General features: G+C 36.5%; 1 protein-coding gene across 3 annotated transcripts; it reads left to right on the forward strand.

Moving 5' to 3' along the window:
• CTH (cystathionine gamma-lyase) lies at positions 1–27,363 on the forward strand. 3 transcript variants are annotated; one of them, XM_033115314.1, is made up of 13 exons: positions 1–112; positions 4,742–4,915; positions 7,773–7,854; positions 10,909–11,004; positions 12,755–12,864; positions 14,933–15,064; positions 18,584–18,641; positions 19,096–19,173; positions 20,242–20,394; positions 21,652–21,773; positions 22,980–23,032; positions 26,388–26,526; positions 26,790–27,363. In XM_033115314.1, exons 2-13 carry the CDS (start codon positions 4,748–4,750, stop codon positions 26,808–26,810), a joined length of 1,212 nt encoding a protein of 403 aa, XP_032971205.1. In that variant the 5' UTR covers positions 1–112; positions 4,742–4,747; the 3' UTR covers positions 26,811–27,363. The 3 variants fall into 3 exon arrangements, with proteins under 3 accessions (XP_032971205.1, XP_032971207.1, XP_032971206.1); XM_033115316.1 differs by lacking the exon at positions 7,773–7,854; XM_033115315.1 differs by lacking the exons at positions 1–112; positions 7,773–7,854 and adding an exon at positions 4,511–4,544.
• Positions 27,364–27,879: the final 516 nt, after the last annotated feature.

A 27,879-nucleotide genomic window follows, 5' to 3' on the forward strand; every position in this document is an offset into this window, starting at 1 on the left:
ATTCTGGCTGTCACGTGCAAGGTGAACTGAAAAGGAAACAGACTGGAGCACACAGTAGCACCTGATCAAGGATGCAGCAAGGGACATGAAGAAGAGGGAATACATTTAAAAGGTACATTGATTGTGAAAATATTAAGAAAATTAGGGTTGTTGTTAGAGAGAGATGAAGTCTTGAAGGGATTTTTTTTTTTTTTTTTTTTTTTAAGGAGGGGCTTGGCACAGTTGTATTCTGAAGGGAAGGAGTTGAATGGAGGGACATAATAAAAATGTAGCAGAAGGAGGAGGTAGCGGATGGGGTCTGGAGTTTACAGTCTACATTCATTGACTCTGTGACTGGCGCAAGTTGCATAAATTCTTTGAATTTCAGATTATTCACTTATAAAATTGAGATAATTTCTATCCTCTGCAATTACTCTTCAGATTAGAAAATAATTTTATAGAGCCCTTAGAATAAGTAGGCATCAACAAAAGTTGATATAGTTATTATTATGGTAAGAGTGTGACTTTCAGATAAAAGACAATGAAGAGATGGAGAAAAGTTGGGGGGACAAAAGGGAAAATTAACTGAGTTCTCACCTAAGTTGCCAGTGAAGGTGTCAAGAAGAGAAGGAGGAAAGAGAGTTCTGTTTACCCTCATCTGCCACCCCCCTTTTCCCTTATGGCATCAAATATATGGTGATGGAAGTAAAACTGATTCTGGGTGGTGAACACACAACATAATACGTATATAGGTGATATATTACAGAATTGTACACTTGAAACCTATGTAACTTTACTGATCATTGTAACCCCAATAAACTTAAATTAAAAAAAAAAAAAGAAAGAAAGAAAAGAAAAAAAAGAGAGTCTTGAGATAGGAATTTGAAAGAGAGTGGCGAAAGCTTACAATAGCTACAGTGACAATTCAGTGAAGAAACTGACCAACCACAGGCATCCAAAGGAATTTCTGATTGGTTTGAGGGATCAGGAGAGAATCTCAAAGTACTGCCTTTCTTTCCCGTTTAAAAAAAAAAAAAAAAAAAAAAAGCTTAAAAGTTATAATTATTCTACCATTTTCTTGACCTATCTTCTCCTACACTAGAATTATTTTATATTTTTTCTTAAATATTTTAAAACCTGTCCAGAGAAGCCCTTTTTAAATTGTTGTTAAGAGAAAACTGTTATAGTAGAAATGGGAGATGAGCCATAGGAAGAGAGAATATTAATAAGGGCATGGAGAAGTCTTTCCTTTCAAAATATTTCATACTGGTTTCTAATTCTAAGACTTCTCCGACCCTTTATTATGCTAATAGTAGGCATTATGAGACTAAATATGGCTGATTAAGTATATGGTATTTCCCAAATATTTTTGGCCACACAACAATTTGTTTTCTACAGACATTCCTAAAGGCACAGTTTGGAGAGGCTTCGTCTAGTAAGTACTATGTCCTACATGTCTGGCTTTTTTTTTCTGGACACTACAATCTTCAAGATAATAAGATCATTTTTCCCAAAGTTCTCCATATGTGTCCGTTACCAATCTATTCTCCTTGCTGGTAAGACTAAATTCAAGCAGTCCCTTTGTTCCTCTAGTTATGGTTTTTCACTGGGGTTGGTCGTTCTATGTTTGAAAATATGTGGAGGTGTGCCGCTGGCCACCAGGGAGGATAACTGCTCTGAAGTGAGACAGACAGTCCCAAACATGGAGAATTACTTTGTGTTTCTCTATGATATAAAACTATCAGCAAGAAAGTCAAAAGATTTTTAATTGCTGTATTACCAAATGAACAAGATTTCTGCACACCTTTGTTCAAGTCACCTATCACTCTTATTATCTTATCTCTGTGGTGGTTTATGAGTTGTGCAAAAAGATGTCACCCACTTTCTCAACTGGGCCAAATGACCTATGTATAATATACCTCTGCAAAGATATTAACTATCAAACATATCAAAAAGTAGCATTCTGATCTAAGTGCTACCCACTCAGTCTACTTGCTCCCTACCCTTTCCCTGGCCTGTCATAAGCTTCTATGGACCTATTTTTGAAAACTGTCAAGTATTACTATTTTCCTCACTTTACAGAAGAGGAAATGAGACTTACAGAGGTTCAGTAAATTGAATCCTCAAGGTCACAGAGATAGTAGGTGTAGCTTCAAATTCAACCATTCTGGCTCCAAAACTCAAAAAATGCCCACGTCAGTATTTCATCATATTTTTCAGTCATCTTTGGCTCCTTTTATATCATTGTGGAATGCACCCTAATGATTTCTGGGTTACTTACTCATCCTGAATGTCTGAAACTCTGTTCTATTCTCAGATTACACACTGTATGTGTTAGCATAAGCATGTCACGTATCTTTTTTGCATCTCATCACTAACACAAAGCAAATTGTGCTAGAAACGTACTCCCCAGTGTCTCTCTTGATATTAAATTTAATAATTCCATCAACAGTATTTACACTTTTATTTCCAAAAGATATCACTTTTGTTAAAATTTATTACAGAGACCTTAACCTAGACAGGAACTGAGAGGCCCACGGGAGGAGCTCTTAGACCCTGGTTATCCTGAGAGCCCCACAAGAACTCTACGTTACAACATAGCTCTACGGTTGTAACAGCCCCTCCCCTTCACTGCCTCTCCACCTCTATAAAGTACTGCCTCCATCTTTGTCGGATCAGAACCTCCAGGAGACTTGCCATGACTGCATGTACAGGAGTGCTATTCTTTTTCCCATGTAAATTCTTTTTGGTGAAGGAATACCTAGACAACTTTTGTTTTATGGTCGACACTGTCAATTATGTCATATCAAAACCAGATTCAGTTTCTTTTTGTTATTTGTAAAAATTGTCCTCCTGGGCAAGAAAATTAGGTATCATAAATGGTATCTAGAGGGCTTCGGCCCACTGTAGTGATCTACAAAGCCCACAAAGTAAGGGCTTGTGTTGTAAAGTCTTCTTCTCCTGTGCCCCAAATTCCCATCTCATAATTTCACTGGCAAAACCCTAAGGAAAAGCAAAATTTTTTCCTTTGAGGTAAAACAAAATCATTGCCTACATTTATGCTTAACAGTAACAACACATTACATGAACAACCCTCTCAGGTCCTTACTTTGCTCTTTTTGCTATTCAGTCATAATATTTTCACCCACAGCCTGACTTTAACGAGAGAAGTAGAGGTCTTTGTGCATAGTGTATGTAAGAAGTACAATGCTATTTTCATAGTGTTTATTATTACAATATTATTATTATTCAAAGTATGTGTTATAAAAGTAATAATGTACTTTGTGTTATATGAGGATTAGACAGTAAAGAAATGTAAAAAGTGAGAAGTTTCCCATTACTTCTAATGTTTTACACCCATGCTGAATCCTATTCCCAAGAGGAATTAACAATTTGTCAGTGTTATGATAATCCTGTTTTGTTGTTTATGAGCTAACTTACATGAAAAATTAGCACACACTTCAAACTATATATCATTTCTTATATTTAAAGTATCTTTTATTCATTTAAAATTTTTTTTGAAATAACTTGCTTATTTTACTATAAGACTTGGTCTTACATAATGTAATATAATATAACATAGTATAACATAATACCAGGTCTTATATTGATTTTTGCTCCAAAAGACACATTAGAGCTGATTGTCCGGCTAGGTCTTACTTTCAGGAAAACACGGAAGATTTTTGTTGTTTGTTTTAAAGGAGTGATCCTTGTGAGAGTTGGGCTGTGGGTGCTGGTGAGTGGTAAATAGTGACAGGGGACGGTTTTCTTTTTCCTACAAGAATGTTGCTATCAATTGTGTAGCAATGAAGGCATTTTTTGGCAAATATTTGAAGCTCCAATAAGATTTTCAAAGCCACACTACCTTTTTCATCAGGGAGAGTTTCTCTGGATGTTTCAAACTTAAATAACAATGCTTCAAAAAAAGCTCAAATTTGAGTAGCTCTTAGGAGGCTGCCAGAGTTCTTGGAGATCCTCACTATAGTAGCTTGCTATTAAGAAAAATATGACCCTCACTCCTGTTTCAATCATAGCCCAAGTACTGAGTCATTGCGAAGTTCCGTGTACCTTCAAAGGCAGGCGGCCCTCGGTTAATGAGAATCCAAGCTGCAAATTTCGCAGGTTGGGCAACGGTTTTGGTAAGGAATGTCCACTTTATCGCTAGCATCTGTCAGCACCACCCTCAGGACAAAGGGTAGGAGGGGGAGGGGAGAGGCACAGGCTACAATGAAAGGAGGCTATTTGTGTGGTCTACAAGTTACTTGGTTTCAATACCAAGCCCACCTTTCCGCACCTCTCCCGAGAACCTTTCCGCACCTCTCCCGGCCCGAGGGGCTCCCAGGAACCAGCACGGCAGCTTACCCAGGGCCGGGATTCGGGAATTTCGACTGCAGGAACCAACAACCACCCCACGTGGAAATACGGTCTTCGGCTTTCGGGCACTGTCTGCACCGTGAAAGACAGTCCTGGTGACGCTCCGGGCAACGCCTCCACTGTCAGCCAATGAGGAGCAGAAGCCGCGTCGGGATTTTTCGCTCATTGGGTCATGCTGGCTCCGCCCCGCGGTGAACGCAACTCCCCCCAGTCTGCTAATAGAGTCTCAGCCCGAGTCGCGGACTCCGGCTTTTGTGTGCTTGCTGCTGGCCATCCGGCGTTCCTTTAGCTTCCTTCCGCCTGACTCTTCTGTGTCTCTTTCAAGCCCTCACGCACCGGTTTCCTAGTTTTATCTTTATCGCCCTTTTCCTCTCTTCTTCCTTCGCAGCTCAGCATGCAGAAAAAAGAAGTCTCCCCACACGGTTTCCTGCCCAGCTTCCAACATTTCGCCACGCAGGCCATCCACGTGGGCCAGGAACCAGAGCAATGGACCTCCAGGGCTGTAGTGCCTCCCATCTCACTGTCCACCACATTCAAGCAAGGGGCTCCGGGCCGGCACTCGGTGAGCTGGGTATACCTGGGGCGGTCCAGGGTTGGGCAGGAACAGAGACGGCTTACAAATTAAACAGGCACCCAAGAAATTTATAAGATGGCTTATACATCAGGAAGGCAGCCCAAAAGAATGTTTACTACACCTGTAATCCTCCTTGCAGTAAAGCTTTGAATTGGATGGATCAGTGATCATATTCTGATAAGCAGGACTAGAAGGAACACTTCGTCCAATTTACCATCTAGATTTGCACTGAAATTCATGTGATTTTGGCAAATTTGCAGTTAAAAACTAAGAGTCATAACTTCTTGAATTACTTTTAACAGCCTAAAGGTATAATAAAGCTATAATGGGTCAGCTTAGAAAACTTAGGATTTTATAACTCATCTGGAATCAAGATCATTTCCAATACCTGTATTCAGTTGTAGTTACTGAGTACCTACTATGTGCTAGATAGATACTTACATGTATTATATCATGTGTAGTACATGTATTGTCTCAGATGATCCTGACAACAACCCTAGTATGAATAAGGTTCTCATTTTTCTCATGGAAAAAAAACTGAGAATTAGGGATAAGTAAGTAGCCAAAGGTCACAGGGCTAGTAAGCGGTGGAGCTGGAATTCAGCCCTGCTCTAGACCCCCACTTTTAGGCATTAGGCTACACACTGTGCCGTATTCCAGTAATGCTAGCAATAATCTAACCCATTGCATCATTTAAGCAGTATGGTTTAGTGATTAGTAGCACAGATTATGTAGTCAGAGGGCCTACATTTGAATTCTTACACCACCTCTTCTGAGCTGGGTGACCTTGAGCAAAATTACTTAACCTGTTCAAGCCCAGGTTGATCCTGTGTAAGTGGGGTTAATAATACATCCACCACAGAAGTTGTTGCTGTGTATATTAAGCTGTATTTTACATTATAATTGCTTCCTTCCGTAATTACAATTATAATGGAATTACATTATAATTACATTATAATTGCTCAGTAGTTTGGTATTTCATGGTGTTCACTTCACACTTTTTTCATTCGATCCTCACAACAACCAGGTCAGAGGGCAGGATAGGTATTGTACACTTTTTACAGAAAAGGAACTGACCCAGAGTCATAGATACATGACATGTAAGACTTATGAGAGAGCCCTTTTTGTTAATCATATAGCTTTTTCCCTTTTGGTAGCATACTTAATGGATCTTGGAATACTTAAAAGTTGCTGAGGTTCAGAAAAAAATTAGTTAAATGAACTTTGTATGTCTAAAACCTGCTTATACTTCAAAAATCTTTTTAGTGTGTGTGATGTTATATTAAGCTGAGGAAAATTCTTTTAGACTTGACCTTTGTTCTGTGAGGTAGAGTTCAAAGGGTATTTCTACAACTGGTTTAGGATACTTCTAGCTACTATTGTATTTTGGAATCAATATCTGTATACAGCCTGTCTTCCAAGCATGCAGTTTATTCCTGATGTAGGGTTTTGTGAATGTGTGGCAGCCCAAGCTTCAGTACTTATTACAAAAGTTAACCATTTAGCTATGATGTTAACAGATGTTTTCAGAGAGCAGCAGGGATGGTAAAATCCACAAACTCCTCTTACTTAATACCTTTAAAAAGTCAGAAAACTAAATAGAATTTGAGAAGCATCTAATTATCCAGTTCCATTAGGAAAGCTATTGAATAGGCAAGAGAGTGGAAATTTGCCTCTGAAATACACTTCTTTTCCCCCCATGAAGTTAAATCTCTGAAGTGAATATTTATGGAAACATGGAGTACCTTAGTGTGGCAGTAGCCGCATGAATCCGAGCTCTTTTTCTGTCTAGTGAGTACAATTGCAGGTCACATCAAGGGGGTGAGGGTGGGGGGAGGGGACTAGAATATCTGGAGCCCTGTAAAATGTCTACTAAGTTTCTCAAAAACAAGGAAACGAACAAAACAAAACTTAAAAATATGTATTATTAGCAACTGGCAGCTCCTGAATCAGAAACAAAGGTGTAAAGAGTGGTTGTGTTTTGTTATGTGCTATAAGAAGGCAGGGGGAGAAAATTATAGGATTTTTCGTCAATGTTTAAAACCTGGGTTTGAATTCTGACTCTGACACTCACTGTAATATTTGGCTTCACTTTCCTCTAAGCAGATCATGAGGATTAAATAAAATGACTGGATGAATATAGCTAGTATGGTGCCACACGCATAAAAGGAACATAATGCAAATGTCAGAAAAGTATTATGTGGAACTGCTTTACCAAGAATTACTCTCTGTTTTTTGAGTCACTTTTATAGATCCAAGATCTGATCCTTGAGCATTTGTAGGACCTGTTCATAACTTCCTCTTGGATGCTAAAGAGAACTTGCATCACTTATTCTTTAGGAAATGAAATACAGTTTAGAATTAGGTTTACTCTGTCTGCTGAGGTGATTCCCTTTTCCTGATGTCCCCAGATAAATGGGTAAAAGTCTAACATGATAATGCTAGTAATAAAAACAACCATTTCTCTGGTAGTTAGCATGTGCCAGGCACCATGGAGAAGATTTATTGTACATTATCTCATTTTAATCTCAGTTTTATGAGCTAGATATCTGTATTTTATTCCCATAGGCAGAAATTGAGATTGATCAGGAGATGTTAAGTAACTTAACTGTTGACCTGTAACTCTTAAGTGTCAGATACAGAATTGTAATCCATTTTGGCTGACTTCAGAGCCCTTCCACGCCACTATAGCTACAACACTTCTTCTTCTAATGGCAAGACGTCATATGTAAATAACAAAAAAATTATTATGGTAGGAGGAACCCATAGTTGTGAAATTCTCCATCGCAGGACTCTGGCAATAAATTTAGATCTCTTGGGATGAACTCTGACTTCTTTCCTTCAGGGTTTTGAGTATAGCCGTTCTGGAAACCCCACCAGGAATTGCTTGGAAAAAGCAGTGGCAGCTCTGGATGGGGCTAAATACAGTAAGTGATTTCCATTTCAAAGTTTGTGAAGTCTGGAATCTATTCTTCTACGAGGTCTGACAATTAAGTTCACGAACTCATCTTAGAAAAAGTGCTACACACCTCATTGCTGAATATCACTATGGTCACTTTCAAAGTACTCCCCTTGGGAAGCTATGCACTGATGCCAGCACCTAGTCCACCCTTCAAAGCAATTTTGGAACTCTTTCCTGGAATGGCCATCAGAACTGTCATCTTATTACCCTTGATGTCCTGAATGTCATCAAAATGTCTTCCTTTCAATATTTCCTTTATCTTTGGGTAAAGAAACAAGTCACTGGGGGCCAAATCAGGTGAGTAGGGAGGATGTTCCAATACAGTTATTTGTTTACTGGCTAAAAACTACCTCCCAGACAGTGCCGTGTGAGCTGGTGCATTGTTGTGATGCAAGAGCCATGAATTGTTGACAAAACGTTCAGGTCGTTTTCATCTAACTTTTTCGCACAGACTTTTCAGCACTTCCAAATAGTAAACTTGGTTAACTGTCCAGTTCGTACAAATTCATAATGAATAATCTCTCTGATATCAAAAAAGGTCAGCAACATTGTTCTGACTATTGATTTGGACTGACAGAATTTTTTGGGTCCTGGAGAATTGGCTTACTTCCTTCCATTGTGCACTTTGATGCTTTGTTTCAGGGTCGTAGTGGTACACCCAAGTTTCATCACAAGTGATTACAGGACCCTAAATATTGTCTTGCCTTTCCAAAAGGTCTTGGCAAACTTTGGCTCTCCTTTGCTTTTGTTCATTGATGAGCTCCTTCAGGACCATTTTTGCACACACCTTTCTCATGCCAAGATTTTCAGTTAAGATTTTCCTAACTGTTTCTCTTTCGATGTTTACTTGGTCTGCTATGCTTCTCACAGTCAGCCGACGATTTTGATGCACAATATGACGAATTTTTGCAATGATTTTGTCAGTTGTGCTCATTGCTGGCTGCCTTGACCTCTCTTCATCAGTGATGCATTCTCTCCCCTCAGAAAATCGTTTAATCTATTTGTACACTGCCATTTTCTTCATGGCATTATTCTCATAAACTTGGACTAACATGTCCCTGATTTCACTTCCACTCTTGCCAAGTTTAACAAGAAATTTAAAGTTTGTTCATTGCTCTAACTCAAGCTCAGACATTCTCGCAATGGCACACAAAAACATGCAACAACAATAATGAACGCCACTCAGCAAGACACCGCCACACTTCAACACGAACACAGCTGTGAAACACTGATATACCAAGGTTATGAAATCTTACTGAGCTGTTTGTACAGGGCTGTCAATGTAAGCACACAGTAGCAAGTTTGCAAACTTAATTGTCAACCTCGTATGTATAGAGAAAATCATAGAGGCACAGAATGTAAAATTGGAATGAAATAAGGATTGCTTAGTTCAAAACTCTTATTTCACTAAGACATTAAATTATTTGCCCGAGGTCCCACAGCTGGTAGATTATACATATGTATATAATTATTAGGTAAAAATAAATATGAATAGAGGCAAAACGACAGAAGTTTCCATTTGGTATTTATGTAAATAAATGCACTCTTTATCTGAAGCTGTCAGTCTAAATAGGTAAAAATTAACTAAGTTTTATTACACAACCTAAGGTTCAGTTACCTGATAATTTGTGCCTAAGAGTAACAGCAAGGTATTTTTGCAATAGGCAGGCACTATCGATAATGTGCTCTCAGAGATTAGGAATTAATTTATTGAATCCTGTGGTTTTTTTCCTTTTTTTTTCATTAAGGGAATGGATTGCTGTTAAATCATCTTTGTGCTTTTTTTTTTTGTTTGTTTGTTTGTTAAAGGTTTTATTGGGGAAGGGGAACAGGACTTTATTGGGGAACAGTGTACTTCCAGGACTTTTTTCCAAGTCAAGTTGTTGTCCTTTCAATCTTAGTTGTGGAGGGTGCAGCTCAGCTCCAGGTCCAGTTGCCGTTGCTAGCTAGTAGTTGGAGGGGGCGCAGCCCACCATCCCTTGCGGGAGTCGAACCGGCAACCTTGTGGTTGAGAGAACGCACTCCAACCAACTGAACCATCCAGGAGCTCAGCTGCAGCTCAGCTCAGCTCAAGGTGCTGTGTTCAATCTTAGTTGCAGGGGGCGCTGCCCACCAGCCTTGCGGGACTTGAGGAATTGAACTGGCAACCTTGTTGTTGAGAGTCCACTGGTCCATTTGGGAATCGAACTGGCAGCTTTCGGAGTTAGGAGCAGGGAGCTCTAACCACCTGAGCCACCGGGCCGGCCTCCTTAAACTGTTTTTTGAAGTTTAGCCTTCTGAATGAATTCATTGTTGGACCACAGATTTGCTTTGTAGAGAATTGTAATCCTAATCTAAATTTTTCTGAGAAGATTTTACAATAACTTCATTTTTCAAGTTAATTGGATTATCCCTTCTGCTAGCCATCGGTGATTTTTATCATCAAGGTGATCTATTGATATTTTGTCAGGAGATTTTCTTTTAGAGTATTTAATATGCGCAATGCCAGTTATTTTTTTATTATTCATTTTTATTATGTTTGTTCAACACAAGATCATATTTGTTTAAAAGAGATTCCACATTAAAAAAATAATAATGAAATGTATTAAATTTGTCAGACACATGGCAGGTCTGATTCTGAGTTTTGTTAAATTCTTTGCTCAGTTGCGTATCCATATAGTTCACGAATCATATCTGGGTTCTGTTCCTCAAGTTTGAAATTTCTTTAGAGTTTGCTGTTTTTCAACTGTAATTGAATTGGCAACTGGCCTTTTATCTCAGATTTGTATAAAGAATTATTTCTTTGAACTGATTCAGAGAAAGGTTATAACCAAAGCAGAATTATATATATTTTTTATTTTAAAGATATTTTTGTCTTTGAAATGGAAAGGGGGATTCTGTAATGATGTAATCAAGGAATTTCTGATGACTCAGCAGTGATGACTCCTTTCTGCAGAGAGAGGGACATAAAGTAATGCAAGTAAAACACTGTACCTGTTTTTAACCTACTGGACTAACTCTGGTTTGGTTTTTATTTTAGGTTTGGCCTTTGCTTCAGGTTTAGCTGCCACTATGACTATTACCCATCTCTTAAAAGCGGGAGACCAAATTATTTGTATGGATGATGTGTATGGAGGTAGGTGCCCTCTCACATTCGTGTTGTGTCACCTGATATTTAAAGGTCATAAAATAGGCCCTGAACTATGTTACCAATATTACTGATTCATTATTATTTTTTAATGGTGTAATGGACACCTCTGTGCTGGCTCAGACTTGGTAAAGGAGGAGCGTAAATTCTTAGGTCCATGCTGTGGAACTGCTTATAAAAGAGACTGTTTAGTAAGAATTTTATTTAAGCTGCTGGGATGACAACGTAGGACTTGATCAACTTTCAGACATATTCTACTCTAGGAAAGACAGTGTTTATAGGGAGAGTGTTCTGGTGTAATTTAAAATTTTTACTTGCAATGAAGATGAGTTGTAACCCAAGTCACTCTCAAAGAGCTTAACTCTACTCACCCCTTTACTCTTCCCCCGCCCCCCACACCCACTTTTTGGTTTTAGGGAACCTTTAGAAAATCTGTTGAAAGCTATAGACCCCTTCCCCCATCTTAAGTACACTTAAGATGACACTCAGTGTCTATTATTTTAATTTCAGGGTCAAGGGATCTTACCACCTGAGGCCCGTCCATGGATCCAAATTTAAGAACTACCATTCTAAAGAGTTTAGATGCTAGTTATTTAAAGTGGCAAGAGGGAAGGTAAAGAAAACAGGTTGCCCCTACCTTTAAGCAAGACTGATTTTTGTATTCAAAACAACAAAAATTTTTGTAAATATACATGTGTATTCCAAATAATTAAAATGTGACTTCTAGAATATTATGATCATTTTTATCTATCTCTTACCTAAACAAAAAGTTAAATCTGTACATTATTAGAAGGAAGGGACTCACCTTTAGTAATCATTTTATCCTCAGAAATTTGCAAGGAAATTTGCAAGGTGCTGTGTATTTTATCTTAGGTCCCTATGATTGTTGAATTGAAATGATGAAATCTCAAACCGTTAGTTACTTATATAATGCATTATAAAAATCTCATGGCAAATATAGCATAAAATCTTAAAAATTGCCGTTAATTTTTAACACTTATATTATTTTTCAACCTATATGAACTAGGGTCAGTCTACATAACATCAAAAGTCTGGTATATTTTTGATCTTAGGGTATTTGTCTTTTTATTTTTAGTTGACTATCAATTACAGTAGTAGCAGTTTTCCCTTTAAATTTGCATATATAAAAATCAAATACAGAACAGTGTTATAAAAGAAATTATCCTAAGTTGAATGATTTATATTTTCTCACTGTAAAACTCAAGTAGTTTGATTTACATTATCTCATTTATCTATTAAAGCCTTCAGAACCATAGAACAAAAAGATTGAGAAAGTACAAAGAATTATAACCAGTTCTTTTCTGTTACCAAAGTATAATCAAATTGAAATTTTATTTTGAACATTTCATTGACATTGGTTCATTTATTTTAAATTTCAGTACTAGAAAGAAATTGTTAAAAAGAGATATTGATGTTTCAGGGAGCATACCACTTAATGTTTGAAAAGTAGAGATTGTGTGTTTTGAGAAGTATTTTCTGCTTCATGCCACTTGGTGCGGATATCAAGTGTGTTTTATTTGACTCTTTAACTCTTAGTTTAAAATCCAAGCCTTATATTCTTTACACGATAGCCAAATTATTTAACCAAAGTAGAATTGCTCTTAACTGTATTTTTATTGGTGATTGACACTTCCTTATACAATTGTTTATACCTATGAGGAATGAACATTTCTTAATACAATGTTCTTCCATTTTATCTGATTCTCTTATGCCTCAGGTACAAACAGGTACTTCAGGCAGGTGGCAGCTGAATTTGGATTAAAGATTTCTTTTGTTGATTGTTCCAAAACTAAATTGCTAGACGCAGCCATTACACCAGAAACCAAGGTAACTCAGTTTTTAGTTTTGTCATGTTTTGTTTTCATCATTTCTGTTTACTAGGGGCCATAATTTAAATCGGAATAACATATTTTATTAGAAGTCATTGGAAACCAGGAACCAGAGTAAGATAGGTCTGGTGCCCCCGAGTTATTATAGTATAATGATTAGGTACATGAATTCTGGATTGAGATTCAAAGACTAATTCTGTGTCATAGTTGGTATATGATTATGGGCAAATTATTTAACCAAAGTCTTAATTTCTTCATTTGCAAAATGGGGATAATTGTACCTGCTTTATAGAAAGGTGGTTTTGTGAATTAAATGAAATAAGGCACATGAAATACTTAATGCAGTACCCAGTACATGATAACTGTTTAAAAAGTTTGTTAGCAAAAGCACACAGTTCTTAACTGTATTACCAAGCTAGTATTGGTAACAGAAGTCATCACTGAAATTGGGTTACAGAAAGGAAGCTTTGCCAAGCCCCTAGACCCTAACTATAGTGGCTTTTTAAGGGTCCTAGGAATACTTTAGCAAAATAATAGAAGTAGAGAATTGGCCACAAGGAATCCTGGGAAGTTTGTATGCCACCGGAGTGCCTGAGTGAGTGGCATATGTGATATTCTTTCTTCGGACCTCATTTAAATTCTGCATGGGTGAAAAAAGGACCACTGTCTTTTATAAGTCAACCCTTTTCAATTTTTGCTAATGATTTAGAAGTTTGAACTGTACTCAGGATTATGTTACAGTGATCGCTAAAAAGTGAAAATCTTTTCTCACTCAGCTTTGAGTGACTAAGGTGTGTTTGCAAAGAAACTTGCTTTTTATCTTGCTTGGGAGAAAAGATACTTACTAAAATGGTCTGAGTCTTTCTAAGGCAGGAAAGCAAATTGTGAGTATATTAGTTTTTGTCAACTGAACTTGATGTAGTTGCTCTTTACCGACTGGAATTAATACATTACCTCCCCCCCAATATCTGCCTCATCATTGAATATATTTTTGCATATAAAATCTACTTTGTATTTATTTTTATTTTAATTATTTTTAAAATGAGTGAGAATAATAAATTCTTACTCAGGAATAATTTTTATAGATTCTTTAAATAATGCAATTCTTGTAAAATATGCATTATTTTGACAACATTATCTTTTCTACAGTAAAATTCTAGAGTAGGAGGAGTATTAAACCATATCTCTTGCCCATTTATGTAGGCCATAAAAATAAAAAAAAGGAACTATTAACCCTTTTAAAAAGAAAGTAGTAGGTAATGTCACTAACACAGTGGCACCTTGTTTAACAAATAGAATTCTCTTTTTTGGTCTTTTTAATAACTATCATATATCCACTATGTGCCTGAATTGTGCTAGGTTTAGGAATATACAGATAAATATGATACTGTGTCTTAAGTGAGCTATAGCCAGCTTTTCTGTTGTCTGTGTGTCACTTCTTCACTCTAACACCCATGCTCTTCTTCAAGTCCTGGGTACTTATTTTATAGTTTCTAGTATGTCTGGCATTATTTGACTTAATATTAAGGATATTTCTGGCATTATATAGATAGTTCTCTTTAATGAAAATCCTAGGATGTACCCTTAGACAATCTATATAATCTTTGAGAACAAAATTTCCAGACACTGAAATATATCTTTGGAAAACGTTCTCTTTTTTATGGAAAATAACTGCAATAGTTAACTTTCATATTTTTCTGCTTATATGTATATTATCTCATTTGATCCTTACAACAACTAAGTCTCTCAGGTAAATATTACCAATGCCAGTGTACAGACAAAGAATTTGAGGAATATAGATAGATGGTAAGTTATTAAGTTGGTGCAAAAGTAATTGCGGTTTTTGTAATTATTTTTAACCTTTAAAGCTGCGATTACATTTACACCAACCTAATACTTAGCTATGACCTCGCAGAAATTTATGGAGGCTAGGATTCCGATTCGAACCTTTTAACTTCATCATCAATGCTACTCCAGGGTAGCCTCCCAAATGGTTACAATATATGGGATGTATATTTATGCGGAGTTTTTTTTATAAACTGTTGTTACGTCCTGAATTGTTTTAGCTTGTTTGGATTGAAACTCCCACGAACCCTAACTTGAAGATAGTTGATATTGCAGCCTGTGCAAATACTGTCCATAAACGTGGAGACATTATTCTGGTCGTGGATAATACTTTCATGTCGGCATATTTCCAGGTAAATGAAATAATTTTGGGGGGTCTGATTTGTAGACTATATAGACACCTGTAATTAGGTTCAAAAGACATTAACTAATAGTAGAAAGGATCCGATTATAATTCTTTGTCTAGTCAATAATTATGATTAGATTTTTATGAGTTTGAAAGTGATTTTAATGTAAACAAATCCTTCCTTTCTTTAGGTTAATATCTTGTATGGGACGTTGTATGTTTTAAACATTGTCTTAATTCAAGTTTTTAGGTTTTCTTAGGATGTGTAAACTCTCCGAAGATGTGGCCTTATTTTGTGATTGTATCTGTCAGTGCCATGCACATAGTAGGGACTAGAATGTATATGTGCTGGTTACAAGTTAGTAATATTATTTCTAGTCACACCATATAAATATATATATAATATATATTTATATATATTATAATATAGCATAAATTTATATATAATATATAATATAATTTATATATATAAGTATAATATAATATATATTTATATATATAATATAATATATATATATTTTTTCTAACTTGACGAACCTTCCAAATAAAAGGAAAAGCCTTACTCAATGACATCCCAATGTATGTCACACATATTATTTATTCCTTTATCTTCTTTCTAGTTTCTCTTCCCTCAGCACCCAAAGATTATGCCTAGTCCTCTATATCTTTACCTTATTTGTATTATGAATTTCTATTTCATGTTTCACATTGTAGTTATAAGTATTTATAGTCTCCTTTTAGACTGTCTTTTTTCTTACCGTCTACATACATCTTTCCCCTCACTCAAACATTCCCCCTTCCCGTTTGCCCTTTATTCCTTTCATTTTTTCCTACTACTTTTTTGCAGATTCTTTTGCTTTCTGTTCTGTTTCATTCCTTTTGGTAGATCATCTTGGCATCTCTGTAATTCACTAATTGTCTGACTTGTTCCTGCTTGTTCTCCCTCTCCTTCCACTGAGTAACCTAATGGTTTCCTTTCCTTATTAGGAGTTCCCTTCTCCCTGCTCTTTCCTTCCTGCCGTACCTTGTGGTTATTCTTATTACCATTCTTGTAATTCCCCTTTATTATGTAGAGCTCCTGAAACCCCAGCTTGTTTTCTTCAGCTCTTCAATTAGGCAGATGTTTACAAGCTCAATTATTTATATTTCCATGCTTCTGTTCTGGATCCCTGAAGTTGGGCCAGATGTCTGCCTTCATGTGACTGGCTGACTCCTGAGGCAATTTTTATGGTCATGTTCTTCACCTTCCTTTGTTTAATTCAAAGGCACTACTATGTTTTATTTTCCTTTCCTGAAACACACTTCCTGGCTAAATTGCCTTCAGATAGCTTCGTGGGTCATTTACCTTTCGCTTATAATACACAGTTGTCCCTTGGTATCTAAGGGGTTTGGTTCCAAGACACCTGGTGATACCAAAATCTGCAGATGCTCAAGTCCCTTAAATAAAATGGCATAGTATTTGCAGACAACCTACACACATCCTCCTCTATACTTTAATCATCTCTAGATCATTTATAATACCTAATACAATGTAAATGCTCCTAAATAGTTGTTATACTGTATTGTTTAGGGAATAACGACAAGATAAAAAAGTCTGTACACGTTCAGTACAGATGCAACCATCTTAGGCCTAATTACATAGTATCCATCAACAACAACATAACTTTTAGTTTTCAAATCTTTTCCACCAGCGGTTGGTTGAATCTGTGGGTGCGAAACCATGGATATGGAGGGCTGACTGTTATCTTTAGCTGCTTTTTTGTATCTTCTTGTAACAGAAAACCTGGTAAAGCAGTCTGTTTCTAAATGAAAATCTCCTGACATTGCCTATTTGTCTCAGGTATTTTCACTCTTAGATTCTTTACCCCAGGGGTTCTTTACCCCATATAGCAGTTAATACAGGCCAGTTAATACAGCGTAGGATTCATCTGGCTGAGTCACAGTGAATCCTGTACATTCCCAAAGAGACGGTGTGCATTGTTTTAGCCTGGACCTGCCCAGCTTACTCACCGGGCCGTGCCCTCTTTCTCCTATTACCGTCATTAAAATAGGTCCAGTTTTTCTACCTTTCTGAAGCCCACATCACATCGCTCATGCCAGGGGCAGGACTTGCTTCATTTCATTCTGGATTCATTCCAGTTGAATTATTCAGAATCACCTTCTTCCTAGGCAACCACAAGTATTGATTGGTTCCACAAAGCAAATCTTCTGAGAAGGTCCTCTCATTGTTTTATCCTCATGAAAACTGGATATATTCTTTCTTGCCTGCCTTTTTGTTTTCTGGATCTTGTGTAAGTTTCACAAAAGGCAAGGTGGACAGACAAGCCAGTGTAAAATTTCAGAGGAGAGCTTGTGGATTCAGGTAGTCTGGGTCTGAGTCCTGGCTCTACCGGCTTTTTTTTTTTTTTTTTTTTTATCTGAGACATCTATTTTATTTTTCTAAGTCCCTTTTCCTAACCTGTACAATCAGAATCATAAAGGTACTGGTTTTATTAGGTTAGGTGAAGTATTTTACACAGTGCTTCCCTGGCTTGTGTAAAATATTTAACAGAGTTCTTGGCACATAATGCGATCAACAGTTGTTAGTTATTAGTTTTTCTTTTGACCACAGAGTTTACAGAGTGTTAGTCCTGAAAGAGATCTCAGTCATCATCTAGTTTGACTACCTCACTTTGGAAATGAGCAAACACATATGTAGAGAGTGCTTCGAACAATACCTTACTTAAAATATCCTATTTTTTGAAATACTCTAAATGAAAAAGTCCCATAGTCCCCTACACTTATACCTTCCAAAACCTAAATAACTAGTGAGGTTAAACACACACACTATAAAGAAACTGTAAATGGAAAGATGTCGATAATATATTGTTTAGTGAATAAGTTGATTATATCAAAGACATTTTAAGACTACAGGATTAATTTGCAGGACAATTGGGTAAGGAAAAACAAATTTCTTTATAAGTGATTTACACTTGGGTGAACTACTGTAAATAAAAGAGTATTTAAGAGTCAAGATCATAGCCTACTGCCGAGTGAATAAGCACAGTATATATTGTCAGATTTTAATGATTAAAAATCTAAGCAGATTAAGTTTGTCTTACATGACATCACAGTTGTGTAATGTTTATGTCAACTATTTTATGTGATTACCGAGTCATAAAATGCCAACATCTCTGTTGTAGGTAATTAGGTAATACATTTAGGGGCCAGTTAGCAACTACTCTGAAAAAACAGATTCAGGAGACCTGTTGACCTGAGTTTATCTTGTTATTTCTTTAAAAAAAAAAAAAAAAAAAGAAAAAAGAAATATACCTTTCGATTGAATACTGGGTCCAATACATTGTCTTTTTATTTGATGGGAGGGAGGAAAGGGAAAGGTAACATCAGAGATCCTGGAAAATTTTAAGATGTGCATATTTTTGAAAAGTTAGAATAGGAATGGTATTCACAATAACAAATAGGCAAGTAATGATGCATATTTTCAAATGATTTCTTATTTAAAAGAAAAACCATTTGTTCTTTTCAGCGGCCTTTGGCTTTGGGAGCTGATATTTGTATGTATTCAGGAACAAAATATATGAATGGTAAGACATGCATGCATAGTCTATACTTTGAATGTTCTTTTCCATGGATAGATGAAAATAGCTTCGGGCTTGACATTTTGGTCCCTTTTCTTCTATTCAGGTTTTCTCTGTGACTCAGAAAGTCATAAAATTATACTTTAATTAAATATAGAATTTCATTTATAGCAGATAAAACTATGCTCATGATTTATGAGCAGTGAATAAAAGTTTACTATAATAGGTTATGCTTTTGTCTCGCTTGCAGCTTAAAAAGAAGCATTTACTTTTTATATGATTTTTATTTTATTATTTTAGGTATAGTTTTTGCTACTGTCAAACTGAATAAAGTATATTTAAATTAATTTTATGGGGTTTTTCCTAGAGATTTTTTCAAGTGAAAGTAACATTTTAGAAATTATAAAATAAAGAATAAACATACATTGTTTTTAATGTAAAGGTTTTTGTTTTGTTTTAGGCCACAGTGATGTTGTAATGGGCTTTGTGTCTCTTACTTCTGAGACCCTCCATAGTAGGCTCCGTTTCTTGCAAAATTGTAAGTATTAAAACATCTGGATTATCTTATGCTCTCAGAGTGAGTACATTTAATAGTTATAGTTCCATTAGATCTTGTGAAGTGATAGCATTCTATTAGAAAGAAATGAGAAATAGAGGTAAAAAAATTATGATTTTTAGAGGGAAGTACGAAAATTGGGTTATAAAAATATAGTTATAGCATAACAGGGCTTTACAACATGACAACTGGGATGAGTTTTGTTATTTTGTAAATCCATGTTAATTTTTATAAAATTTGGTAAAGACCAAGTGAATTTTTAGTTTTAAGGCTTAATGGATTTTTTTCCTTTTTAAAAAAGAAAACCAAACATTTGGCTTTCTTATACTATTTATACCCGGAATGGTGGTTAATTTTAAACAGCACTTAAGATATAAACTTAATGATGTCTAAACACCATTTCCTGTTTAGATTGTTTAGTTATCTTATGTATAGATAGGGGTTATTTGAAGAGACTTTGTTTAATCATTCCAAATTTACAGACACATAAGATATTAACATTTAAGAATAAAAATATTCTTAATTATTTAATATTCTAGGAAATAAATATTAAAGTAACAAAAGGGGCACTGAGGAAGGAGCCAAAACTTGTTGCTTGATAAATTTCTTTTATTTATAGACAGCAGGAGTCAGGTTCATATCCTGGAGGTCTGTGAAGTCTTAGGCTGCTTTAGACAAAAGCTAAATAGAATGTTGGTAGAACATTCAGTAATAATAGGAGCTGGACTGATTTTTTTGTCTATATGTTGTAATACTCTTTCAAAGAAATAACAAGGTTAAACTATGGGCACTGTGTCATTTCATTAAGATTTATCCAAAGGACTGTTTATGTTCATATTCGAGAAGTTATTGTGTTTATACAATTTTCAGGATATTTATTTTCCCTCTTCATTTTAAAGCCCATTTCTCTAAGCATATTTTGTGCTTCATTCTCATGCTTCTGATTTGATATATGAATCCCCTCAAAGACACTGATGAAAAAATGGGGTCAGAGAGTTTTCTGAGTTCCTCCCCACCTTCACACTAACCCGGGATATATTCATTTCGCAGCTATTGGAGCAGTTCCGTCTCCTTTTGACTGTTACCTCTTCAATCGAGGTCTGAAGACTCTACAAATCCGAATGCAGAAGCATTTTGAAAATGGAATGGCAGTTGCTCAGTTTCTGGAATCAAATCCTCTGGTAGAAAAGGTTGTTTTTCCTGGTATGTTCATCTGATTTCTAAGTACATGTCCTTGGGATTTTAAGGGTTATTCTAAGCATCCTGTTTATGTAACATTTACTTGTAAGTTAGGTACTTTCGTATATTTTTTTATGTTTGTTCATTTATTATTGAATGCTGCTATGTGGTGCATTAGTCTCTGTGGTAGGTCCTGGGGAGAAGAAGATGGGCGTGGTCTCTGGTCTTGTGTTGCTTATAGTCTAGTGGATGCTTGCATGTTAGGAAATTAGTCTTAAGCACTAGATGTTCCTGTGATGGTCTTTTGCTCCAAGGTTTGTGTATACCTATTCCAAGATTGCAACATTGTACTTTCAAGTTGACTGGCATATAATCTTGCCAGGCCACTGTTCTACATTAGCTCTTTTTTATCTGATTTAGCTTGGGACTTGATACATATCAATTTGAGACTTGATACTTACGCACCAAAATTCCCCCCCCCCCCAAGCTCTCTTACTTCCGTTTTGAATTCCTTCACCTCTTACAACATCTAGGAACACTCGTGTGGAGTTAGCAGACATACATGTTACTCTTTGATATTTTACCAGTCTTTTAAATTGTGGTGATCGTAAGTAAAGAGTTATTTTAAACTCTTTTGAGGTATCTAGCCCTGTGGTCTTGGGTGTACAGGAGAATTAAGCCTAATCCCTGCCGTAGGAACTTCAGTAAACCAAGGCAGAAATACACATGAGATTAAATGCCCTGTATGTACCCTAGGTAAAGAGCTGTATATTTTGGGTAGAGAGAGGGAGAAACGTTTTGGGCTGTGCCCTAAAGAATGGGTCGCATTTGTTAAAAGGATACGGACAAGGCATTTCAGATTCATTTAACAAATATTTATTAATTGCCAACTATGGACTAAGGTTTGTACTAGGAACTGGGATCCAATTATCAACAAAAGAAATGGATTTTCCTCATGGAACTAGTATGGTGAGTAAGACAGCTACAGGTTTTAACCTGGGTAGCAGATGCAAAAGTCCTGAGATGAAAAAACAGTATGGTACTGCTGGTGTAAAGAAAGCTGGTGTGGCTAGAGCATAGAGAGGGTAGAAAAGGTAGACCAAAATGAAGCTGGAGAGATAGAGACAGGGGCCCGAATAAGTAGTCAGATGTGTGACCACGGTGTAAAGCTCATTATTTAGGCTTCTTTGCAGTTTACTTAAACAAAAAGTGATTTTTTTTTTTTTTGAAATTACATGTTTGACTCTAAAATAAGACTTTTATTATGCCTCATGATTATAGGACTGCCCTCTCATCCTCAGCATGAGTTGGCAAAGCGCCAGTGCACTGGGTGCCCGGGGATGGTCACCTTTTACATTAAGGGCACTCTTCAGCATGCTGAGACTTTCCTCAAGAACCTGAAGGTAAACTTTCAAATAAGTTGTGAAATTGTAGAGGGTAAGTCCTTCTTACAGCAGTTCATTCTCTCTCAGTTCCACCCAACTCAGATTAATGTTTTTGTACCTGCAGATCACACCCACAAACCTTTTGATCATGAAATGCATTGGGTTAGAAAATGACTTGGTGCAGTAGCAGATATCTGAATATGTTTATTTACTTATACTTTCCAGATACTGCCATCAATTTGAGAGGGACAGAATGTTCTAGTGCATTGGTTTTCTCATTTATTTAAAAGTAAACCCCTTTTCCAAATGAAATACGAGGTGAAACCTCAAAGTAGTGTGCAGTGAGTACAGTACACAAAGGCTGCTCTGAAATCCAGCCGAGGTGTGGCTTTCCAAACCCTGTGCCTCCCAGGCTGCTTCTGCCTGGGGGAGGGAAGGGAGGCCTTTGTCTAAATTTCACAGTGGCAGGAAGCTCTGGCGCCCTGGGAGAGAGGTCTGTGTAACTCCAATGCTGGGCTTACTCTGAGCTCATGTAGTTGACTCTTAAGTTTTATTTAAAACTTAAATAAATACTATATTAAATTAAATCCTATAGGTCTAAAGCATAGGATGCTGCCAGATCAGTCAAAGCCCTACTGATAACTAAAATGTGTCCACCTCTAAAATCAGAATGAGATTAGTGTATATTTAGTAGAGTTGTGAGAGTAATTTAAAAAAACATTTCTAAATTTTTTGATACTGTAACACTACATACAAAAACTGAGTTCTTTTTTTTTCTTCTATCCCAGGAGGGAGTTAAATGGTTGTATTAATCTAATAACTGATACATCTTAACACATTAGTGTGTAGACATTTAGAGATTTTTATTTAAAGGATAACCACAGAGCTAGATCTCAGATGTAATAGTTCTGAGGTTTTAGAGCTCATGTTAAGTATTACTTAAGTATAGGGCTAAGTTAAGAAGATAGAGGAGGTACACAGAATTTGCCTTTATCAACTTTTAATGTTTTAAAAGTTTATACATAATATGTCTAATTAATGAAATTATTATTATGGATTTTATTCTCATTTTATCTCTGACTTTGTGGCCCAATTTACAGTTTCTTCATAATCACCACCATTTCTTACCCTATGTCCCAGAGCCATTGTTTAAAAACCTTTATTTTTAGATTTTTGTATTTTTGTTTTAGTGGAACATCTAAACTACTCTTTTCTTTGCCATAGTTATTTACTCTGGCTGAGAGCTTGGGAGGATACGAGAGTCTTGCTGAGCTTCCGTGAGTATATGTATATTTTTTCTTAGTATTTTAACTTCGATGTCAGGTTTAATGAACATTTGGAAAAGGGGTATGATAAAATCAGGAATGATTCAAGATATTTAATGATAAGAACAGCATGGCACTATCTAATCAGAGTGAACTCTAATTCAATAGAATGGAAACCCTGGTAAAATCTAATGGGGGCCACTTATCAGTGTCCTCCTAAATTTTGCTTCAACCCCTGTTCTGCCTGAAGGAGATTCCAGCAGTAATTAATTGTCTGGTAGGCTCTCTGGCTTTGGCCCAGCACTGCTTGTTCTATCCCACCCTGTCCTGAAAGAGCAGTGGGACTTTGTACTGAAAGGGCTGATTTCAAGGCTTCCTGAGATAGATAGGAAATGTCTGTGACAAAACACATCCCTGCCTTGATGGTCAGAGGTCAGCCCAACTAGATACCATGAAATATGTTTACTTTCTGTTCAACCCTGAATGGTTCCATTTTGTTTGCAAGGTAAACCCAAAATCTAACTTGTTTTTCCTGGACCTTCACTACCAATTTATCAAAGCACCAGAGGATATTAGATTCTGAAGCAGCCTAAGATTAGGCAGTCCAATGAATTATTTTACATACAAGGAAACAAAGACACAGAAAGTTTTGCTGATTACTCAAATGTTACACCAGAACATGTTAGCAGCTTCACTGTTGAAGCTTTGGGATGAGGGGAGGTCAAAGCAGTCTGGACCTGGATCTGATACCTGTTCCACCCCTTACTTAACCTTGAGCTTCAACATTTTTCATCCATAAGCTTAATAATTAAAATAATGATTATTATGTTTTGATTACCTGTCCCACCAAGCATTCCTGAACTATATCCTGACTTTATGGTATGTTGCTATGACTGTATATTGTAGTTATTGCCAGGATCAATCAACATCATTAGCTAATAATTTTCAACTGAACTAAATAAATGTACATGGTATGGTTCTGTCTTTTCATTTTCATTAACATTTCTGGAATAATTATGTTCTAGAAGCATTGTTTTGAGGGGCATCAGGGATTACCAGAATTTAGGCACATTTGCTGCCCTCTTATAGTAGTTTACAATTTCTGGGGAGAGTCAGGCAATATCACAAAGTTAAAAAAAATCTATATATGATGTCCAAATAATGATTCAAATAATTAAGATAACGCATGAAGGTTTTCATTAGTCTTTCAAGGAAATGCCTGCTAGTGAGTCTGGATGCACAAGAGGGCACACTCAGCATATGAAATTGGTTTATTTTTCATAGTAATGAAATGTGTATTACATTAAGACTCTCTTAAAAACAGACCGCTGATTTGTTTAGGGATTTGGTTTAAAGTTGCTTAGCTCTCAGACGTTCCAGCTAGGGCATAACCCTGATGCCAGTAGACCCGTGAATTGAGGTCAGGGCTTGTCTGTTCCATCACCCTCCCTTCTGTCATTCTCCCAACTCGGCTGTAACTAGTGCAGCATTGAAATAAGGAAGGGAGGAAGCAGAGCCAACTGCACTGGTCTGCATTGGTCTCCCAGCCTGAAAACATGTATTAATTCTGTGACCTTCGAAAAGTTACTTATCCTCTCTCAACTTCAGTGTCCTCAGTTGTAAAATGTGGATAACACTGTGCCCAGCTCTTAGGGTTATTGTGAGAACATGGGGAAAACATTCCTAAGCTAATGCCTTGATTTACATTAAGTGCCCAATAAATTCTATCTACTATTATGAATTATTATTTTTTATTAGGCACCTACTACACTCCAGGTGATTGTATGTTCCTTCCATTAATGACCGTGACAAACTTTTTTTTTTCATATAATTATTACTAAAGTGCTAGAAGCTTTAGTTTTGTCTATAAAATGAACTTTTTTGTGTGTGTTTTTTTTTTGTAATTTTATTGGGGAATATTGGGGAACAGTGTTTCTCCAGCGCCCATCAGCTCCAAGTCATTGTCCTTCAATCTAGTTGTGGAGGGCTCAGTTCAGCTCTAAGTCCAGTTGCCGTTTTTAGTCTTTAGTTGCAGGGGGCACAGCCCACCATCCCATGCGGGAATTGAACTGGCAACCTTGTTGTTCAGAGCTCGCGCTCTGACCAACTGAGCCATCCAGCCACCCCTGTGACAAACTTTTGAGATAGGTGTTATATCCAATTTGTATTCATTAAAAAATGAATTGATACATACAAATGACCTAGTAGAGTACCTGCCTCATGGTAAGCATACAATAAGTGATCGCTGTTATGTCAGATAAGGAAATCGACTGTGAGGCCAGGTAAGTTTTACAAGCCCACACAACCAGCATGTGGAGGGGCTGAGATTCATACCCAAGTCTACTGGTCTCTGAGGCCTTATTTCTCTGCATATACTCTCTTCCAAGGAGTTAAGAGCCTGAAGAGGTGGAACATTTTTAAGGAGGAATGTTTGTGTGTAAAACTTCATTAGAGTGATACAAGAAGATATCTATTTACTCTGACCATGACTGACATTTTTCTTTCCATGGCTCTGAAGTAAGCCGGGAGAAAGCAGCTTGGGCAGTGATTTTGCTGGTAGTTTGCAGGGAAAAGATGAGTGTCGGTGGTAATGTATGTGTAGGGCTCAGTGAGACTATAAGGCTCTCCTCCATGAGGCCTCAGCCTACAGAATTTGTTCCTCCTCTGAAATCTGGCAGTCCTTATTGTCCATACTGGTTTGGCATTTGCTATTGACTATTCTGTTTCTGTGAATTGTCTTAATCTTTAGCTTCTATTTGTTATCTACAGTAAAGAAAATATCTTTCTTTTTGGTTTCTTACTATAGTGCCTGACACATAGTAGGTGCTTTATGTTTATACATGGGTTGTGTGCTGGAATTACTAATGCACAGTGGCTGAACTAGTGATCCTGGGTTGGTTCTTTCGTGGATCTGCCTCAGAAGGTCCAGCTCTGGATTGACTTGTTGGTCCAGAGGGAATGAATTCTGGCTAGTTCTTGGTCCAACAAGCCTCTTGTAAGTCTAGCTGGTTGGTCACAGGGTATGTGAGTTCTGGCCAAGGCCTCATTCAGGCAAGGTATTAAAATCCGCACACTGGAGGCTATGTCTTTCCCTCCTGCTTGATCAGCACCTTCAGTGTCTGGATTGAGTATACCTTACTGATGGTATAAAAATGATAAAAGACCTTGGTTTTCACTTAAAATAATGACTAAAAAGATTAGTTTTCACAACTGATTTTTTTTTTTTGCCTGTGAAAAGTTATAGGTGTATGAGGAATCTGATATTTAGAGTAGAAAAAAATCTGAAGATAACTGCAATTTATGAGACAGAAGTATGCCTCCACTAATAGAATATAATGATCCAAAATTTGCTCACACTTTTTTCCAGGGCAATCATGACCCATGCATCAGTGCCTAAGAGCCAGAGAGATGCCCTTGGGATTAGTGACACACTGATTCGACTCTCTGTGGGCTTAGAGGATAAAGAAGACCTAATAGAAGATATAGATCAAGCTTTGAAGGCAGCAGTAAGTTTTATTATCATAGTGTCTATGGGTGTGTGTGCACGTGTGTGTGCATACTTAGTCTTGGGGCTCTGTTTATAAAGAGTGGCCTCGCTGTGAACCCTTAAAGCTTTTCTCTTCTCTGCCTACAATAGACAAGGTGTATGAATGTACAGGGAACTCAGTGCATATTTAAAAGATGGTAGTATTCAGAAGAGTCCTTGGGGGAGGTGACGTCTTTGCCTGTAGGTTTAATAACCTGTTTTTCTTGTGCACTGTTATTACAGCACCGTCCAAATGCAAATTGAACCTAATATTTCAGCAATGCTGTTAGAAGTTGCTTCGTGAGAGAACAAATCTTTTGAATAACTGAATGGACTATTAATGAACATTTGCAGAATTTTCAAGTGAAAATTCTCATCAGTAATTTTCACAACTGTAACCTTCCAGGAATCCTCCCTGTGGAAAACAGTTTTCTCTTTCCCATTGTCATTGACAGGTGAATTCTGTTAATATCTTCTATGTTAATTTTGGTAGACATTGGCCTCTGAAGGAGGTGAGACTTGTGTTGCTTTTTGGGATTGTGTTCTTTTTTTCATCATGTAAGATTTATATTGATCATGTTTACAATATAATGGTAATTCATTTTTGATGTTTTCTGAAGAATTTAAATTAAATGAATATTTTTAAAGCAAGAGTGATTTTTGTATATTGAATATTTTTTAAGCAAGAGTGATTTTTGTATATTGAAAACAGCGCTCAAAGCAATGGTTTACACTTAATTACCACATGCCCAAAGTCAAATATTTGGAAAGTCTACTGTGAAATTCTATTGATTTAAGGTTGTATTTACTATTTTTTTAAAAAATAATAAATCTAATTATCAAATGCATTCCATTGTGATACTCCTATATTATGTAGAATTAACTTGTATTCCTGAGCCCTTTTAATTCCCAACTCTTAGACTTCTCAGCCACTTATGTTAATTTTTATAAATTCAGTTGTATAACTATCATATCCAAACCTTTGTGTTTGCAGATTAGTTATAAATTCTATTCATCGCAGGTCAAAAGCCACTTTTAGAGACAGGAATAATACTTTTTATATTTTTATCTGAAACAGTAAATTTGTGAGACTAAAGGAAGAAAAGCTTAACACAGAATCTTTTATAGTTTAAGTGCAGAGCAATTTATTGTCAATAAGTCATAAATCAAGTATTTAGATTTTTTAAATTGTTTTTATAGGAAAGGCTTTCAGTCATTTGTTTGCTATCACCATTTGTTTCAGTTAAAATACGTATTTCATTGAACTTGATTCATAACAGTACTGGGTAGAAGGATATTACTTAAGGATACATTCTATGTATTGTCCACATTC

Source organism: Rhinolophus ferrumequinum, chromosome 9 (genome assembly GCF_004115265.2).
Source record: "Rhinolophus ferrumequinum isolate MPI-CBG mRhiFer1 chromosome 9, mRhiFer1_v1.p, whole genome shotgun sequence".
In the NCBI taxonomy this organism is placed as follows: Eukaryota; Metazoa; Chordata; class Mammalia; order Chiroptera; family Rhinolophidae; genus Rhinolophus; species Rhinolophus ferrumequinum.